The sequence below is a fragment of the Prenolepis imparis genome, unplaced genomic scaffold, assembly GCF_030444845.1.
Source record: "Prenolepis imparis isolate NDT839.2.m4 unplaced genomic scaffold, iyPreImpa1.0 SCAF_5, whole genome shotgun sequence".
Classification (NCBI taxonomy): Eukaryota; Metazoa; Arthropoda; class Insecta; order Hymenoptera; family Formicidae; genus Prenolepis; species Prenolepis imparis.
This window is the reverse complement of record NW_028141163.1, coordinates 8,733,878-8,753,754: the sequence shown is the minus strand read 5'-3', so window position 1 is coordinate 8,753,754 and position 19,877 is coordinate 8,733,878. Positions and strand designations below refer to the sequence as shown.

Genomic DNA, 19,877 nt, shown 5'->3' with positions numbered 1-19,877 from the left:
ACGCCTCGCCGACTGTGTGTAAACCATTTACGTAACAACGAGAGATACGCCGTATTTCGATGATTAACAATTTGTTTTGCGATCGGCAAAGGTGACTCTTTGTACGGCACAAATACCTTACGTAAGACGTCAGATAAACGCGCGAATGCAGCTGAAGATTAAGCGCGCGCGGCTTTTCGGATTTCGCGACGAGATGCAATCGTTTTTCGTCTGCATCCTCTCTCTCCGGGGCGACCACCGTGTTTATCGAAATTGAACAGAGTGCTGCAATGCCAGACATATATATATATATATATTGTTTTCGTGTTTCTTTTGTACATATATATCAGCATCAGCATATGCAGTCAGCGATTGATTTGGATTTTTCTTGTAGCAATTAATTTTTTTGGCAAACATATTCTGAATCGTTAAATAAATGCATGCACGAGTACGGAGGAATAATGATATATTTAATCGGCAAAAATAAATTTTTAAAATATCTAATAATAAGGATAAAGAGAGAGAAAGAGAGAAGGAGATGGGGACCAGTAAACAAGATGCATATGCGATATATTCAGTAGCAATGTTGTAAATAGCACTAATTTTGACTCTCACTTGGATTCTTCTCAACAAATACAATATATAAATGTTAACTACAGAATGTTTCTATTTATCTGTATATAGATTTTTTTAAAAGCAAGTTTCAATCTCCTTATTTGATTTATAAAATATTCTCTCTGTGCATAATTTTTTAAATTCTGCTATATAATGCTTATATCATGATATAAAATTTTATTTTTCAATTATTTTACAATTATTATGCTTTTAATATGTATAATTTCTCAAAATATTATTATCCTGAAAAATCTACACGTGTTTGTAAAGAAAATTTTTTTTCGCATATTTTTTAAAACGTGAGTTTCATGATTAGTAATATCCGCCTACTTTGTATGTGACATTTTTATTTTCATATTGAAATCGGAAGCATTTACTAGGCACGGTTTTATTAAAACCACTTCGTGGTAATTGCTCACATCGTAATAGCGCTGATATATGGGTAACGACACACCAAGAAATATGTGTAATACTTCTTTCCGTGCATCATCAATGATTCCCGGTATTTGCATTTCGTATGATTAGAGAGCAAATTTATTCGTAGAACGCGACACAACTGCGAGAAACTGTTAGCAAGAGTGCATCATTTCAGGTTAAAATAAAACGTTCAATCTATTAATAGGAATATGTTATCTGTATCGACGCACAAATTGAAATAAGATAACAAACAATAATTATCATTAATGATTGTAATTAATTTGCCGACGCGCTTCTATAATTGATATATATAAATTCTAAGCATTTATTAGAACTCTCTAAATATTTTTTCGCATCCAATACACACATTTCGCTGTTGAAAAACAACATCATCATATTTGTTATGTTCTACTTGAACATTGCGCCACAAATGTATAATCTAACTACCATGAATAATCACGTAAGAATATGCGACATCAATATGTGCGTGTTTGTCATTACGACTATTGACACTCATCTACCTCATATCCTAATGCAATGACGCGATTACGCGCATTATTTTCAGTTGCGGTTGAATCGCGCAATAAATAGTATAAAGTATCGCGCTAATCAGAATAAATCTCAATAATTTCCTAATTTGCGATGCTACTGTTTATATTTAAATAGATACATACATACATGTACACATCTATATATGCCATAAAAATTGCTTTTCAATCTAAAAATATTTAAAATGTCAGACTATACCTTGAAAAAAAATTTAATTAATATTTACATATATTTATATATAATATTTTATATATACCTATATGTATATATTTGTATATATTTGTATATGTATGTATATATTTGTATATAATATTTTGTATATATTTAATGTACACTTTTATGTTTATTTTTACTTTTAGTTTTACATATATGTATATATATATATATATATACCTATACATATATATATGTATATGTATATACATTACAAAATTTATGAGTTGCTTAGAGCAAATGCCAAATCCATAAATTATTACGATTATATAAATGTCTTGATTAAATCGAAGTCATCAATTGTATCAGCCAAATTATAGATTTTAAAAATCATAAATCTTTATCTATATTGCATTGTACATGAATGAAGATCTGATTTAATCAACGTTATATACCTATTTTTTCTCTTTTTTCTCTTATTAGTGATTTATTTGTGGCAAAATAAACATATAAAATTATTTAAATTACAGTATAATGTATGATAATGAGCAATAGTAATGGCAATGACAAACTAGCAGTTGGAAGAGATTTCATTAATTTTTTCATTAACAAAAACACGTTTGAATAATTACGTCAAAATTTTTTTAAACTGCAATTTTTTTAATTAATCATTTATTTTAAATTAATCATTGGTTTAATAAAATACCATTAATTAAATATTGTTTAAATATTTTTAAGTAGGATAAATGCTGCGAATTTGTTGTAACTATATACTATATCCAACATTAAATATTATAAACAGAGAATAAAATAATTTTTTTTTTTTAGAGAAATATTTAAGATCTCGTTTGAAAATAAATCTTTCATGTGTATTTACACTTTCAAAAGCTTTCTATAAAATTATTCTATTTTCATAAATATTTATTTAGATTTTCTTTAGAATTTTTGCTTCTCGATTTTAAGACAAAAGTCTATTTCAAATTCATTTAATCTATTGTTAAACTTCGATCTAGTAAAAAGGGATATTCCATGGCTAAGTGGCAAATGCAAGAGGTTAATCACCCCGTGAACTCGCCATATATTGATCTCCTATTCTTCGCCGCCCTTTCCCTTGCCACCCTCACAGCACGCAGTTCAGCCCTCTCCCTTTATTCCAAAGCGCGGTCCTATGACGTCTGCGTACTTCCTGCACGCACACGCGTGTATCTATGCACGCATCGAAGACAGAATACCTCGGGATCAAGTCACTGCTCATGCTCAGTGAGACCTCTAAAGAGCAAAGAGCTGACATTTGCCAGTGAAAAGCGATTTATTCGATTTTCTCCTCACGTCAAGCTTGCTCAGCGCTTTGTGCACCGACCGTGCAATCATGCTTCTTCTCACTGAGAAGCATCATCGTATAGTTTGTGCACACTTGACGTTTCAGTGGGACTAGAGGAGATCCATTCCCATGGAAGTATCCGGTCGATCGAGCCAAGGTTACGACAACAAGTGTCCGGGAGGGTGTCTGGGATAAAATCCACGATACGATAGTGATGAAAAACTGTTTACAATTGGATTTTGATATAACGTAACGTTCTGACCAAAGCAAATGTGCGTGTGTATGCAGAGTGCTAATAGGAAATCGAAACAATTTACGTCACTAGCATAGTCGATGAATTATTGACTGACAGCATTGAATTCCAAGGTGATATCAATACTTATCATATTGTGAATCGTACGTGATAAGAAAATAATGCGCGTGGCTTTTTGACACACAGGCTTATATACATTTTATTCACAAAGAAACTTGAGAAAAAAAAATATTTTAATAAGCAGATTATATATGCTTTCCTTATTAAGTAAAAAATATATCAAAAAGATGTGTTAGAATTTTATTTGATGACTGAAAAGATATAGATCGTACTATAATACGAAATGTTTTTTGAGACAAACGATGAAACAATTTTTAAAAAATTGCAGATTGTTGCAGGTACGTGCTTCATGTTAATGTGGAATTTTATATGAGTATATTTACTTAATAAACTAAGAATTATAATAAAAGCAATACAATGAAGATCTGTTATATTTCATAATAAATAAATAAAATTGAAATAATCTACGATATGACAATCATATATAAAAGTTATTACAAAGCATAAGAATAATTTAATGCAATGTATTCTTATTATATATTATATACCAGTTACAAATAAAAAAAATAAAGACAAAAAAGATTAAAAAGAGAAAAACGCCATGACGGTTTTTATTTTCCTTTAGATCAATGAAAAAGATCAAGGGAGAATGTGGTAAAGAAAATTTTGAAAAATCATACAAAAGACTTGGCAAACTTGTCGATAGAAATGACAAGACTATATTTCGCACCCCGTATCATTGCGCATAACAATAACAATTTGCTCAATCGTAATGACGGCCTGGGATCAGAAGAGCACAACGCCTCTCATCGGATAAGAGGAGTTCGACACCTAAACACCGCGGCTAACACGCCGTCGCGACACGAGTGAAGCGGCAACACGCTCCTCGAGCTACGCTCAGCGTGGTCCATAATTTCCCTCGCGACCCCCTTTGACCCCCGCATAGTACGTCCGAAGCCTCGTGGCGCTGGCTTCGTGCCTCCGGAGGCGGCTGCACTCCTTCATCGCCGCCGCTACCACCACCCCGGCCGCCACCACCGCTGCACCACCATCACAACCACCACCCTCTACTGACGGACGGCCGAGCGGGGCCGACTCTGACAGTGGCTCGGCCGACTGATGACAGCCGAGGCGTCAGTCTTCAGTGCGCCAGCGTGCTGTGTGGAACGCACGTCGCACGCGCGTTACGTGCGGAGTAGCACGCGCGGACGATCAACTGTCAAACTGGTGCTGCGGGTCGTCCCGATGAAAACCCGGTGAACCCCCCGTTAATGAATCGCCGCCGACTGTTCCGGGATCAAGTGATTGCGCGATCTCTGATAAATCGCGACCCTGTTAATTTTTCACACACGTAGGGAGACTCTATACAAGATGCATGTCGCCTTCAGCATCTCGAAATTGGCATCGGGTGGCATATTTTACCAAGCGGATATCCGTAGCGTGTATGTGAGTGATTCATAGGAGAAACGTGCCGCGCGAGAGAATATAACTCCGATTTCGTTCAGGAAGAGGAGAGTGACACACGAGGGACAGCACGATGACGGAGCTCGCCAAGGAGGCGTTCACCTCTCGCAATTACCATCTGGCAGTCGAGCTGTACGAGCGTTGCCTGAAGCAGCAAGGATCGAGCTACGAGGAGTTGCTCGGCTACGGCGACTCCCTGGCAAAATGCGGTCGCGTCAGAGAATCTATCGGAATTTACTCTAGGTGTTTAATCGCGACGTCGATGCCGGCCGAGAGACTGAAGCATCTGGCGACCGCACTCCTGGAGGACATGGCCGGCGTCGGAACGACCTCCAGACGGAGACTCGAGACATCCTTCGCGTGTCCCATGTGCGAAGGCACCCTCTGCCAACCGGTGACCACCGGCTGCGGTCATACGTACTGCAGGAATTGCGTGGAACCAGCGAAAAACTGTCGCGTGTGCGGGATCAAGATCGCTACTGTGAGTGAAACGAATGTGCTGGTGCAGAGACTCGTGGAGAGATGGTGGCCGCGAGAGGTGGAGGCCAGTCGAGCTAGGCACGAGGGTGATATCCTCGTGAGGAAAGGTCACTTGGGTCAAGCGCTCGAGAGATACAACCTGGCAGTTCATCTCGGTAAGTAAATATTATCGTCTTCCTCAGTAAAACGTTAACGCGCCTTTGTGTCATAATGAACTACTACTTTGTCATCCTGATTTAACGTGTTGATTTACGCTTTATCAATAACGCGAAGTGATTAGACCTCAGTATTGCGCAGGATAAGACAAAATGATTCTTGTTGACTACGTATGTACATACAGTTATAAGTGGCTTGAAAACTATGAAAAAATTATATAAATTATTAATATTTAACATTTCCCCTTTATTTTAAATTTGTCTCGATAATGAAAATGTGTCATCGCACACACAAATCGACAAATATAACATGTAATTTTAATAAATAATTCAGAAATTTAATTTTTTCTTAAAAGAGAGAGAGAAAGAGAGAATAAAGCCACGCATTTAATATATTTCATATTGTAAATCCAGTAGAAATATTTAAAGAACGTTATAAAAAATGATCTCTTTAATACATCTTTCGATATCTTTTAATAAATATTTTCTAGCTTTTCTATTTGAAAAAATAAAACTAACTTTAAAAATAAAAAAATTTTTTTAAATAAAATTAAAATATAAAAACGATTAGGTGAGGTATTAATAAAAACAATTATTAAAAGATTTAATATATAATTTATAAAATATTTAAGAAGAGCAAGCGATGAATATTGTGTAACGATTCTATGTGTGTGAATCATAAAGATTTAGTTATAAAATTTTATCTTCCATTAAAATCGTTTCATTTATCCATTAAAATCGTATTATTTATAATGTCATCGTATTATTTATCATATCAATATTAAAATTTCATTAGTGTATGTCACTAAGTGCTTCGTGCGTGGCTTTTTGAATGAAATATATTAATTGAATCAAATTGTGCCTAAATTCAGTGTTATCCATAAAAGAATAATATTATAGGAACAGAGTTTTATCGCTTCCTAAAATTGTAAAAATCAGGCGACATCATTTTTAATTTGGTTTGTACGCAAGCAAAGAGTAACATGGTTATATAAAGATTATTACGAAACATCTAATCTCTGAATAATGTTTCAGGCAAGACTAGAAGTATACTGGTTTATCATTCGTGTTTCATAATTTGCCTCGATTTAATCAAAATCATAAATGTTTTGCGCTATAATAAAATCACGTTTTTCAAAGCACCATTCCCTTTTTATCTGGATTAACACAAGTAAACTAGTTGCTTAAAGTGTGCAATACGTTCGCTAATCTGATCGAGATATGTGTGAATAGATATGAGACAGCAATATGCATGGAGTCAAATCTCTTGTAATGATGAGCCAAACTGACATTTCAGTCAGCATTTAATTAACACTCGAGGATTGGAGAAATATTGATATTAGAAAAAAATTATATATAAAAATACTATACTATTCAAAAAGCAACAGTATTTAATTCTTAACAATTCACGATTTTGTATTTTACACATAAATTCTCGCTGCACGACTAGATTAATTTCAAAAATTTTAATGCTAGATAAGTACGTCACAAACAACAATAAAAATATTTTAATTGTAATACTAAGAGTATTATTTAATATATATTATATAGGTATATATCTTATATATATAAAATATATGCATGAAAATATATATAATATAAATAATGTATCAAAAACAATCGTAATTTATATATGTATAAATTGAGCAAAGCTATACTGTGAAATAACATCAAGAATTGTGAAATAAGCAAATAAGTTTTATAACCTTGAATAATGTAAAATATTTTATAATCTGAATAATAAATTAATAAATTATTAAGAAATATTTTGTTATGCTAATATCGATATATGTACATATAGGTATTTATAATAATTAATATATAATAAATAAATATATATATATATATATATAATAAGTTATATATTAGTCATATTCAAACTTTGAATGAATTTTTAGTTATATTCATCTTAACTGCGTGTAAAAAAGAAAGATGCACATTGCATAAAATTTTAAATAGAAACAAAATAGTAATACACAATAAAGCACTTATTCAAAGATCATTGTTCACTATATAATTTATCATCCACAAAATTATCTATTATTTAGAATTAGTTTTAGTGAAATAATTTATCTCTTTTTTTTTTTAATAATCAAAGAGCATTGAAGATGATATCTCGAGCACATATTTGCCTTTTCTTTTTCTCCAATAATAAAACTCACGCACATTCGCTCCTTCTCTCACTACCTCCTATGCAGCTCATTTTTTATCATGCTTGAACAGACTGCGATTATTGACCTCCGCGTAACCGGCTCGTAAACATCTGCTTCTATCCGTCTTCGAGATTTTAATCACAGATTCTCTGACATCTAGATATCGAGTCTTTCCTTACGAAAATTTTATGAAAACATGATTTTCCAATATATAGTTTTTATATAAAAGAAATTACGAGTCGCTTTAAATAAATTAAAATATTTTAATAATCTTTATACTTCAGAAATATTTTTATAAAAAAAACTATCTGAATTTTATAACATAGTAGAAATAATAGATAATGTCTCAATCAATATTTGCTTTTTTCTTATGTTTCATTAAAAATAGGTATACATATATGTATTTAAAAATTAATATTAACAATTAAATTCCAATCTAAAATGTGTGCTTTTTTGAATAGATTAAAGATTGAAGAGAGAATTGTATACATAGAATAAATTATTTTCTTTAAAGATAAAAGCTTCAAATTTTTCCATTACTATGTCTCGATTTGAATCAAGTCTTGATTATTTTTACATGAAAATTATCTAAACTCTTAAACAGAGTTAAACTATATAACTTCTTGCTCTATGTCAATGAGCTATCATCACTGAGAATCTGGAATTTTCAGAACAGAACTGCTGATTTCTGGGTACTATTTATGTTTGAATACTGCTTCTCTTGAGATCATGTCTCGGAAGCAACGTGAAAATACTTTATTTCTTGAGAACGTCTTGAGAATGGTCAGCATCACGTTTAGCAGAAATCAGAATTACGTTTAATATTTAATTTTTAATTGCTCTGAACATGTTGCAAATTATAAATTTCAAGTACTAAATAAACAAATTAAAATTTTTATTAATCTATCAGAAAATCTACAATTATTTTATTTACAAATAAACAAATAATTTAGAAATTTGTTATTGATAATGTTTATAACGTCTTTATATTATTTAATTAATGCAACATATGTTAAAAGATATAATGTTAAAAGAGTTTAAATTTTTAAGGAATTTTTATTCATTTTCGTTTATTAAACGCAAAATAATGTTCGTCTGTTATCAGAAATAATAATTTGACACGGACAATGTGTCATTCTTTAATAATAAACTTGATAATTACATCAAATAATATTTTGATGAATTTCTAATCGTGTGAAAATTTTTACTTAAGCATATGTGCTATAAAATATGATTAGAATAATTAAAAGTAAAGATAAAGTATAATCACGATGTACGTGTAAGCAAATACGTGAATATTTATTACTATAAATAGATTCACTCATAGAAAAATGCATTTCTATTAGATATAAACTTGATAATCATTCAGCTCTATTAATATACTTGATAAGCAGGATGTTATACTCGCGGTTCGAATTTTTATCGATTAGTTCAAGATTGCTAGGAATTTTAGTAAAGGAATTTTATTCTTACTACACCTTACTTTTAATGTTTATCATTTAATTAAAAATTCAAAATAATAGTTAAGTGATTTATTTTAAATATAAAATTTATTGTCTATGAGTAACGTCTTTCTCTCTTTCTTTCACCTTTTTCTACAGAATAACTATTACTTGTAATAAATATAATTATTTTTGCAACAAAAAGCATTAAAAAATTGAATACGCGATTGAAAATTGAAAATTGAACTCTTTGAAATATACGAATGCATCAAACGTGTTAAAATGCATGGAAAGGGAGGCGACCACGACGACGACGCCGTTAAGTTCACGGCCAGTCCGAGCAGTTCTTACATAATGTCTCTTGGAGAGATCAGTCTGAATCGACGACATCTCATCCGGAGACACGCTATGTCTACTATGAGATATATCGTATAAATATTTACGCATTCTGAATCAATCCTTACGCCTTTGAATGTTTGACTTACAAAACCGTATTTTGAAATATTAAATTCTTCTTCGAAATGTTAAATTATGGATTTCTTCCAACATCTCTATACTACTTTAATATTTGTGGGTTGCAAATAGCGTTAAACATACATTTAATTATATGTGCCCATTTTTAACATTTTGTTTTCCATTACTATTTTTGCCACAAAAAATTATAACTTTTTTAAATATTTTTAACTTCTATATATTTTAATTTTATATTCTCAACTTATATTTGTAGAAAAATCAATCTTATTCTGTCTGAAAGAAATCGTTTTCTATTAAAATAATTTTATTTTTAGAAGATGCAGTAACAGTTGAAAGTTGATAGTAATAAAAATTTATAAAAAAATGTATGTTTTAATTATAAATAAAATTATTTTAATAGAAAACAATTTCTTTATATATATACAGAAATATCCCCATTTATTTTAAACTAATAAATTCTTGCTTGTATGTATATGTACGGTGAAACGATCGATCGCGTCATTTTGATGTCACTCATACCGATTTTCGAAGCGGATTGTAGAAATTATCAACGATTTCCAAGGCTATTCAGCAAGAGAATTACCAAGAACAATGATGCGTATACGCGATAATAAGTAAGCGCTTCGTGACTAATCAGCCTTGTCAAGATCGTCCTTGTTATCTTCGTCATCGTACCTAACGTCCAATGGGTCCTCTTATAAGGAAAGAGACATCCAAAAGACATTTATATACCGTACCACGTACTCGATTAGATTCATTGCCTGAGACTACATATTCATTCATTGTTTTAAGCGATTGTCGATAGCAAATTCTTTAGCAGACGTAAAATTAAGAATTACTTTCAATCATGTTTAATATATAAATTCTTCATCCAAAGAGAGAATTTAATGCTTCATTGACACATAAGAATGCAAAATTAATAAAAAAAAGAAAAACGAAAAAAGAACGAATGTCCAATATATAAACAAATATATATAAATATACTAAACATAAACTATGTTATAATGTGGTATTATTTATGGTTATAATATTGGATGATTGCAAAAGTTCGTGCCCGATTTGAAGTTATTACCACCATCTATGCAAATCGGGCACGAACTTTTGCAATCATCCAATATATCTCATTTCGAGTAAACAAAATTAAAGCGAAAAAAAGGGAGATGCGCACAATTATCAATTCGGCAACGATAATCGCGTAATATGATTCAACATACAATTTTCTCGATAAATACTATTACGCATAATGCGAATGACGTATAATAGTTTATGCGTATATCCCTGCGTAAATATTGTGCGTAGCACTTAATCAGAGTTCTCGTGAATATATTAAACTACACAATAAATTGTCTGATTAAAATGCGGAGATTACGTAAAGCGACGTTATCGCGCGCGATGTGTTTATTAATGAGAGGTTTTACGGGAAAATAAAATTTTAAAATTTAAAAGGAGATCTTATTAATATATACATATGAGCCATCTGTGTGCGAGAGTATGGCAGAGCAGTACTTCTCTCGGTTGCACCTGCATCGTTCACCTGGCTTGCAGGTCGATTACGGTAATTTTAATAATGCTTTTCAGTGATGCCGCATACTGTACTTAACTGTACTTAGAACGAAACTCTTTAGCACGGGCATCGAGAGAAAATGTATTTTATTTCAACATCATATTATGTAATAACTAAAGAAGTTTATTGCAATCGCGCGCATCTCCTTTATGCAAAATTATCTTAATTTTTTACTTTTAATTATCTTATCTCGAAAAAACTCTTTGCATAAAATTTAAATTTTGCGAAATTGAGATTGCTTAGGAAATATTTTTAAATTATATTGTTTGATTATTAAAAAATATTAGAAATTTAATTTAGAATTATGTTAGAAAATAAAAGTGATATAATATAAGATGCTTCATAAAAATTAATAAATACCATAAATAATAAAGGGAAAAAATATGAATTTAAATTTGAATAAAAAAAATATAATACATATACATATTTCTCTCTTTCTCTCTTCTTTTCAAGACATTATATTAAAAACATCGATGATTCGGTTGAAAATTTCTTCGTCAACAGACGAGAATATCAGAGACACTCAATTCTGACTAATTCGCTATTTTAGTAAACCATGTTCAGATAGATTAATATATCTATGTAATTATGTACTTTCTAAATTGCAAAAAAATATATAATAAAAATATAGAATAAAAAATGTTTTAATACAAATATATTTTATAATAATAAAAATGCAAATCAATAAATTAGAAACATAGCTTGATCCTTATTAAAAAAGCTCGATCTTTAATTATGGAGTATAAAAGGAGTATATAGATTCTATAGATTCTATTCTACATTGATTCCAACTTAAAGATTTCTCTAAAAATTAAAAATAATTAAATCTCTTCTTTAATGAAATTTCAATAAAAGAAAATATCCTCGAATTCATTATTATGCAATTTTTAGAAATTAGCTTTCACATCGATAATTATTATTTCATAATTTTCGATTTTGTTACATGTTTCAATAGTTTTCTTGTCATTTCCTTAAGTATCTCCTTTCCTCTTTGGAATTCACGAGTGTCATTGTTGAGAATAACTATATAGAGAATGCCGCCCACACAGGCGCATTTCTCTGAGACCGAGTTTCGTCTCTACGCGTATTCGCGAATCGCGGAGTTTCGCTTCTCTAAAGGCGGCTATAATTAAATGCGACGCGTCGCTGCGCTTATATAGTATAAATTTAGCGTGCGTCGCGCCGGTGCAACGCGCTCGACAAAATAAAAGCGGTGACAAGCTGCAAGAAGCGCGCTTTTACACTCCTTAACTATGCACGCGAGCTCCATATATCGGATTCGCTTATATAATGATCGTCGACGTTGCTTTTCTCGTCTCGCTTTTCTGTGTCGCTTATCGCCACCGATAAGCATGAAATTACGCCGGTGGATCTAATAGACGCAGCTGCGTATACTATACTCGATATTGTTGGTACAATAGAAAAATTATTTAATTGTTAAATTATAACTTTTGATAGTTTTGTAATATTTTCTCGAAAATCTCAAAATTAAATTTTACACAGAGAGAATTTTACGTATATCTCTTTATATAAAGAAATATATAAAGAAATATATTTGTTAATATTTGCTTTCCCTATTGAAAATATTTATCTTATTTTAATAAAATTTTACTGAGAACTGAAGAGAACTTACAAAAAAATTAATGTATTTATTTTTTATCAAAAAAGTTTATTACATATTTCCAATTGCCTTTAAATTTCTTAAAATTACGTTTAAAAATAGATAAATCTTAATTAACATAATCCGAGATTAATAAAACTTAATAAAATTATTTATACATTGAGAGAATTTTCTCTTAGAATTTATCCTGAAAATCATGGTAATCATGGGACAATATGGTATGGAAAGAATTTTATGAGACTTTCTTTGATTAATATTTATTATAATAAAAATAATAATATCTATATTACAATAAAATATAAAATGTTTGATTAATTTTACTATAGTTTAGTAAATTTAATCAAACATGTTTTATATTTTATTGTGATAGATATTATTATTTTTATTGTGATAAATATTAATCAGAAAAAGTCTCATAAAATCCTTTCCATACCATATTGTCCCATGATTACCATGAATTTCAGGGTAAATTCTAAGAGAAAATTCTCTCAGTCATAATTTTATTAAGTTTTATTAATCTCGGATGATTATGTTAATTAAGATTTGTCCATTTTTAAACGTAATTTTCAGAAATTTAAAGGCAATTGGAAATATGTAATAAACTTCTTCGATAAAATAAATACATTAATTTTTTTGTCAGTTCTCTTCAGTTCTCAGTAAAATTTTATTAAAATAAGATAAATATTTTATCAATAGGGAAAGCAAATATTAACAAATATATATTTCTTTATATATATCTTTATATAAAGAGAGATATACTTTATGTTTATAAGAAATATATTCTCTATCATATATATACATTCTAGTTATATGTTACTATTTGAAAACGATCGAAGGTTAGCGATAAAGTTTTATATAACACGTAAAACAATGTGGGGAATATTAAAAATTATCTCGCGTTATCAGCACATATATTCATTGTTCAAACTATTTATTGCTCATCGCAACGTTTGTCGATACCATGCGATATCAAAAGTCTTTCAATATGAGACGCTTATGCAAGATGAAACATGATATTAAATCGCGTGTGGTGATTGGAGATAAGGCAAAATGCGCAAGAAGCTATTTTAATGAAAACACTTTTAGCCGAGCTCATTTTTATTATTGTACGCTTTTTCCAATAGCAGAAAGGTGTTCAAATCTAAGATGTGTTCCCAATTTCCCAAGGTTTTCCCCAAAATAAACCAAAGCTAAATGTATTAAAATGCACCGACAAATATTTAATAATTCTAAATTTTCATTTTTTGTTGAAATGCTTTTGAATTATTTTTTTCCTTGTGTGTATTATCACACATTCCTTTTAAATAACATCTATTAATACATCATCGAAACATTTAATTTTATTCGTTAAATAAATTCTTATCAAATTCAAATAGTAATTACGCGATAATATAAAAAATATTATTATATACTAGTACACATATTTGCATGTTTTATTTAATTTTTACAATTGCCCCGTTAATCTTCTTAACTTAAATTATTATTATGCATGATGTACATATTTCAACAATTTTATATTTGCGTTAAAAACTGTTAAATCCACTGTAATCAGCTGATGACCCACTTTACTTTAATGCCATAATTTAATTTCTACTATTAACGAATCACAAAAAGCTTTTCATGTATCATTCTCTACTTTGTTCAATACTATAATAGCCGAATAAAACGATGCTCGATGAAAGTCTGCTGAACACACATATTCACAATTGAATTTTAACGCTATAAATAACATGAACAATAACGTAATGTTCTAAAACACTGTTAAAAGCTTACTGTCACATTCAAATAAATTCAGTTTTATTGTATATATTGACCGAAAATCAAATTAAAATAATGTATATAACTGAATAATATCCGCATAAAAATTTTAATGCAGACTTAATCTCGAAAGAGTGAAGAACGAAAAGTTTTAATCTGATTGTGAATTAAATTCAATAGACGGTGATAACATATATATCACCCATTTATACTATTAATTATGTATGTATTTAAAGAGTTATGTGCAAGCATAACATTGTCGATAAAGAATCAATTGCACGAAATGAGTACACGTTGCGTATTCATAAATTGCTATTCGCCCAGCGTAATTATGTATATATATAATTCTTAATTAGGTTAGATTGCTTTGACAACTGAAATATCCATGTAAATATCCAAATATCCATGTAAATATCCAAATATCCACACATATAAGGCTGCATTCGGAAACGTCACCCGAGTGCATTCCCTCTCTTTCTATATCACTGAGAGAGAAATTATGTATTATAGAAAGAGAGGGAATGATTCTCGGATGATGTTTCCGAACGCAGCCTAAATATCGAAATATCCATATATATTGAAATAATCGGAAGCTGCGTGGCATTAATTCCAACAGTACCAATGCGAATTGAGGGACATATTTGGGGAGATAATATGTGAGAATAGAATTTTTCACTCACCGATTGAAGTATAACCTCTTTTCGTGCTCCGTTTCAATTTGGCATGAATTCTCGAATTATCAGTCCCACGCCGTGCACCATCTTCATCAATTCGTCGTCCCGTACACGAATACATTGTTTCAACACAACTGAGGAAACTATACTTGGCACTTTTCTGTCTTTTATGAGACGAATTCACTTTCACGGTAAAACTCACGGCTACGCGACCTGCGGTTGAACCGCTTTAAATCTTCGGCGCCGCTCGGGCAGCTTCGGACGCCTTCGGCAGTTCGGCTCCGAGGCTCGGAGTCCGAGCTTCGGTTCCGCGCGTTCCTTATTCAGTCCTCGTATTCCGCGCACGTTACTCACTCTTATGTTCGAATTTAAACAAGATTTCCGTACTTCGTAGAGAGAGATCGCATCGTTTATCTTTATCCATATTTATATAAATACTTGGAGTGAACTTTCTAAATTATTGAAAATATTTATTTATCACAACTTTTTAATAATTATATTAATTTTTTTAACAAGAGATTTGATATATAACCTCTCTTCGATATAACCTCTCTATTGAAACAAAATTATTATAATTACAAATTAATTATTATAAATTAATTAATATATAATATATAAATATCTAAAAGTCTTTACAACGAGAGATCGATTTCAAAAGTGTGGAAGAAGTTGCCCGTAAATATTTTATGGCAGATTTGAGGAAAGATCTTTCGGAAGAAGACACACCCTCACGTAGGGGCATAAATCAAACAAGACTTCCCAGGAATCTCGGCTGAGTTAGAACGATATATGTGTTCTCTCCAAGGGAAATGAGAAGAGGGACGCGTTTATCGGAAAACACATCAGACATGCGGTCGCGCATTTCACAAACCTCGCGAGGAGTTCCTACTCGAATCCGGCACGTGCATGGGTCTCTGCCAAATCCGCGATGTCACCGCCAATTCGAGCAACTCTCATCGCTCCCACAGGAGAGGCTGTGCGCGAGGACGCGACTTGGGCGAGTATCCTATCGTATCGAGGACGCACTCTGGTAAGTGTTCCAACAATTTGCAAAAAGAACAACCAGAACGATTTTCGGGTCAGGGCCGCGCCAATCCCTGATCTCGCGAGGAAACTTATTTTCGAACGAGTCCGTGCTCTCTTTGCTTCTGCTTTATTTGCTTTATTTTGCAATTCTGCACTCTGATGGTGGATTACAGCGGAATGTTAGAGCGTCGTAATGCCCGTATATTTGCCTTTCTGTCAAGATCTTTTCGACTAAATTTAATATCGTTTTTATTCACTTTTTGCGAAGAAATGTTGAAAAGTATTTTGATTTAAACTAATTTTGAGATATAAATATATGAACTAATGAAAATTAAAATATATGAAGAGATACACTAGATTACATTTAAACAGATTTATCAAGTAATGAATTTCAGAGGTAATTTACATAGGAGATGACTTTACGGTCCATTAATAAATGACTTGTCATTGTGCTTCCACGATCATTTATTTTCACGCTAACACTGTACAACATCGCATCTTTCATCTAGCTTTCGGTTCTTAACTTAATTCGCAAATAGATTTAATATAGAATTTAACCAACTAATTTCGATCATTTGTTAACTTGAGACTAGCAACTCGCAATTACTGCTAAGATTTGCATCATTAAAATTAACAATGTGCTTCTTGTGTATGACAACGTGAGCAAAATAAAACGTACCACAGAGAGATGCGTGCTATCTTATTACGTAAACTTCGTGATGATTTTTAATTAAATTTATTCTGACAATGAGTCAACTGTTATTATATAAAAAAAATTATATCTCTAAATTATATCCAAGTATTAAAATAAAATAATTTATTAATAAATTTTTTTATGCTGTGTTTAATTTGATATATTTACATATATACATATAATGACATTACATTTATATATATATATATTTTTTTTTTTTTAATTATTTGGCAGACGGTAATATGTGCATATGTGCACATAATGTATAGTTTATTTTTTCAATCTTGTTATAAAACTCTTAATTGTGATTGCGTGATTATATAAAGTATTAAAAATGTCTATCAGCAATGTATATATGTTCAAAGCTAATCTTATCAAAGAGTAATGTCATGAAAATTTTCACAATATTTTAACTTAAATATCTTTTATACGTGTCATATATGATTGTTCTATAAAGATTGTTGGAAATTAAATTTCATACATCGCGGAAATCGTATATTGAAATCAACTTTTCAAGCATTAAATTAAACAAAATTTTAATTTAACTATTATGTGTCCGAAAATAATGTACTATTTATTTATTTACCTAATGTACTAATGTTTATTTAATGTACTAATTATTTTAATTTTATCAGTTCTACATAAATTTTATTGATTTAATTATTCCTTTTTTTTAAATATGCGCATGAAAGAATTAATATGTAATCATTTTCATATAAATGTAATGTCATGTCTTTGTATATATGTAGTGTCGTGTAATATAATGTCTTGTATATAAGTAGATATCTTAGTATTTTATACGAAATATTGATATTAAAAAATTGAAGATAAATATATATCGTACATAATACATTATGCAAAGAAGAGTTAATGCGAAACTTATAGGCAAGACAATGGTGTCTGAAAGCTAATCGTCGTGAAAGAGAACTGAAAGGTTATTTTTAAATGAAGAGTATTATTGTGTGTGTGCATATATGGAGAGGATAATTAAGGAAAAAAGATCAATGGTTTACGGTTTATGATGTCCGTGCAGATAAAAGTGGGTTGCGTCCTCAATTTCTCTCCAATCGTGTTCATCTATCAATTGAAAGTTGACTTTTATTCGTGCAACACCATTACATTTCAACTTATATTCAGAGTTACACCAATAATATTTCTTATATAAAGACTTTGCTGCTGAATAATGTTAATTATTATTAAAAATTGGAAAGCGGAAAATGTAAAAAAGAATTTACTTATTTCATATAAAACTTCAACATAATATGGATAAAAAAGAGATAATAAGAATTTTATTAATAATTGTCTTTCATTATTTTATTTCTCTATACATTAAATATAGGTCAGTAGATTTTTCTAGCACATTCTAAAATAATATATTTTACATTGAAATTATTACACATTATTTAGATTAATTAGCATACTTGTGCTTCACGTTTCTTGTTTAAATGTTTTAACTTTTATTTTATTTTAATGCTCTTTATCGCATTAAAAATGATCGAATCTAAAATTATTTTTATTCTTAATCTCCACAATATTCAGCTGTATCTTGAAATTATTCTCATAGTTTGTTTATCTTTTATCTCCGAATCTTTCTCTTTAATAAATCATTCTTTGCAATATACTTATGGGCTATTACATAGGAGCATAATGTTATTTTATTTTTATCAATAAATTTTTTACTCTCATGCATGATCTCTCTCACGACATTCAGCTTTGAAATATCTGGCGAAATTTTTACATACAATTATTGATCTTTTTCCGAGAATGCACACGACAGAGTCATGCTTTTCCACGACTTTTGCTTGTTAGTCGATAGTTAAGCGATCGATATATAATAATGTCGTCACGTCCGAGTGAAGTCTTACAAATCCTTGAGCATGTTTTGGTTGTGTCATTACTGTGCAACGAAATTAATCGGTCGCAGACGTATGATTTGTGTCAAGGCAACACATACCGGAGGGAGCAACTACGTGTCGCTTTCCTCGCGTTTGAGGGTGGTACAAGATAAGATGCAGTTTCATCTTATCGCGTATTGGGCAGATTCTTATACTATAATGCTAATCCTAAAAGTATGTACTAGAGAGTTCTCTAAAGAATCCTTAATATTATCGCATTCTACTAAAAATAGCTTATAACATTAACAATAACGAGATAGTGATATAAATCACGAATTATAAAAATGGATAAAATAAAATTTATAAATGTTTTTATACATATTAACTTTTTAAAAGCGCAATATCAGATTTTTTAGAGCACGTTAGAAAGGAAGATCTTTTTAATCAAATTTAAAAAATGATATATAATTTATAATTGCATTTATAAAGATATTCCTTTATCTCTGCACATTTATTACGTTCTATTTTGTTTTAATATAAGAGCGTTCTATATAGACTTAAACCTTAAACCAACGCAAGTTATAATAATCAAAATATTATTATATTCGTCGTCTCGCTTTAAAGTTTATAAACTTCAATATAGTGATAGAAAAAAAATTTTTTTCTTGAACTTTTCGATATATATAATAATTTTAATAATTATTTTAAATAATTATAATTTAGAATTTTAATAAGAGTATGATTTTTTAATCTTTGTATAAAATATAATAGTAATAGTAAATTCTCTCTCTATACCTACATATATATACACACATATATACATATTATCACGGAGAATCTTAACGCCCACGTATTGAATGGCCACATATGTGTCTAGAACGAATCCGTCTGACACATATAAATAGATATCATAGTTCCGATCCTTAACGAAGAGTTTGGAGTTCCGAGGGCGATAATCGACAGTCACGCAGAAGGTCTCATGAGGTTGCTTCTATCAATGCAGGGTGCTTAAATTGATTTAGCCGCTTGAACTCTTACGTATTTTCTAATTGAGTCCGATTACGGTTCGTTTTGCGAGAGGCATATTATTGGTCTACACGATATATTGACTGAAAGCATGTTTGCACTATGTTGCTGTGTCGGACAAACATGAAATAAAGTTAAGTTGCGTTCGTAATTATTATTATTGT

At 30.5% G+C, this 19,877-nt stretch overlaps 2 protein-coding genes across 2 annotated transcripts in view; one reads left to right on the top strand and one right to left on the bottom strand.

Moving 5' to 3' along the window:
* Slo2 (slowpoke 2) overlaps positions 1-15,340 on the bottom strand; it is a 216,609-nt gene extending 201,269 nt beyond the window's left edge. The window contains exon 1 of the mRNA XM_083039076.1: positions 15,139-15,340. The gene's annotated coding sequence lies outside the window, so the exon portion shown is untranslated. The remainder of the gene's footprint in view (positions 1-15,138) is intronic.
* The window catches only part of LOC145936662 (LON peptidase N-terminal domain and RING finger protein 3), a 39,802-nt gene continuing 23,896 nt past the window's right edge, over positions 3,972-19,877 (top strand). Inside the window, exon 1 of the mRNA XM_083039079.1 lies at positions 3,972-5,446. Coding sequence (XP_082895205.1) covers positions 4,885-5,446 — 562 coding nt within the window. The 5' untranslated portion in view covers positions 3,972-4,884. The remainder of the gene's footprint in view (positions 5,447-19,877) is intronic.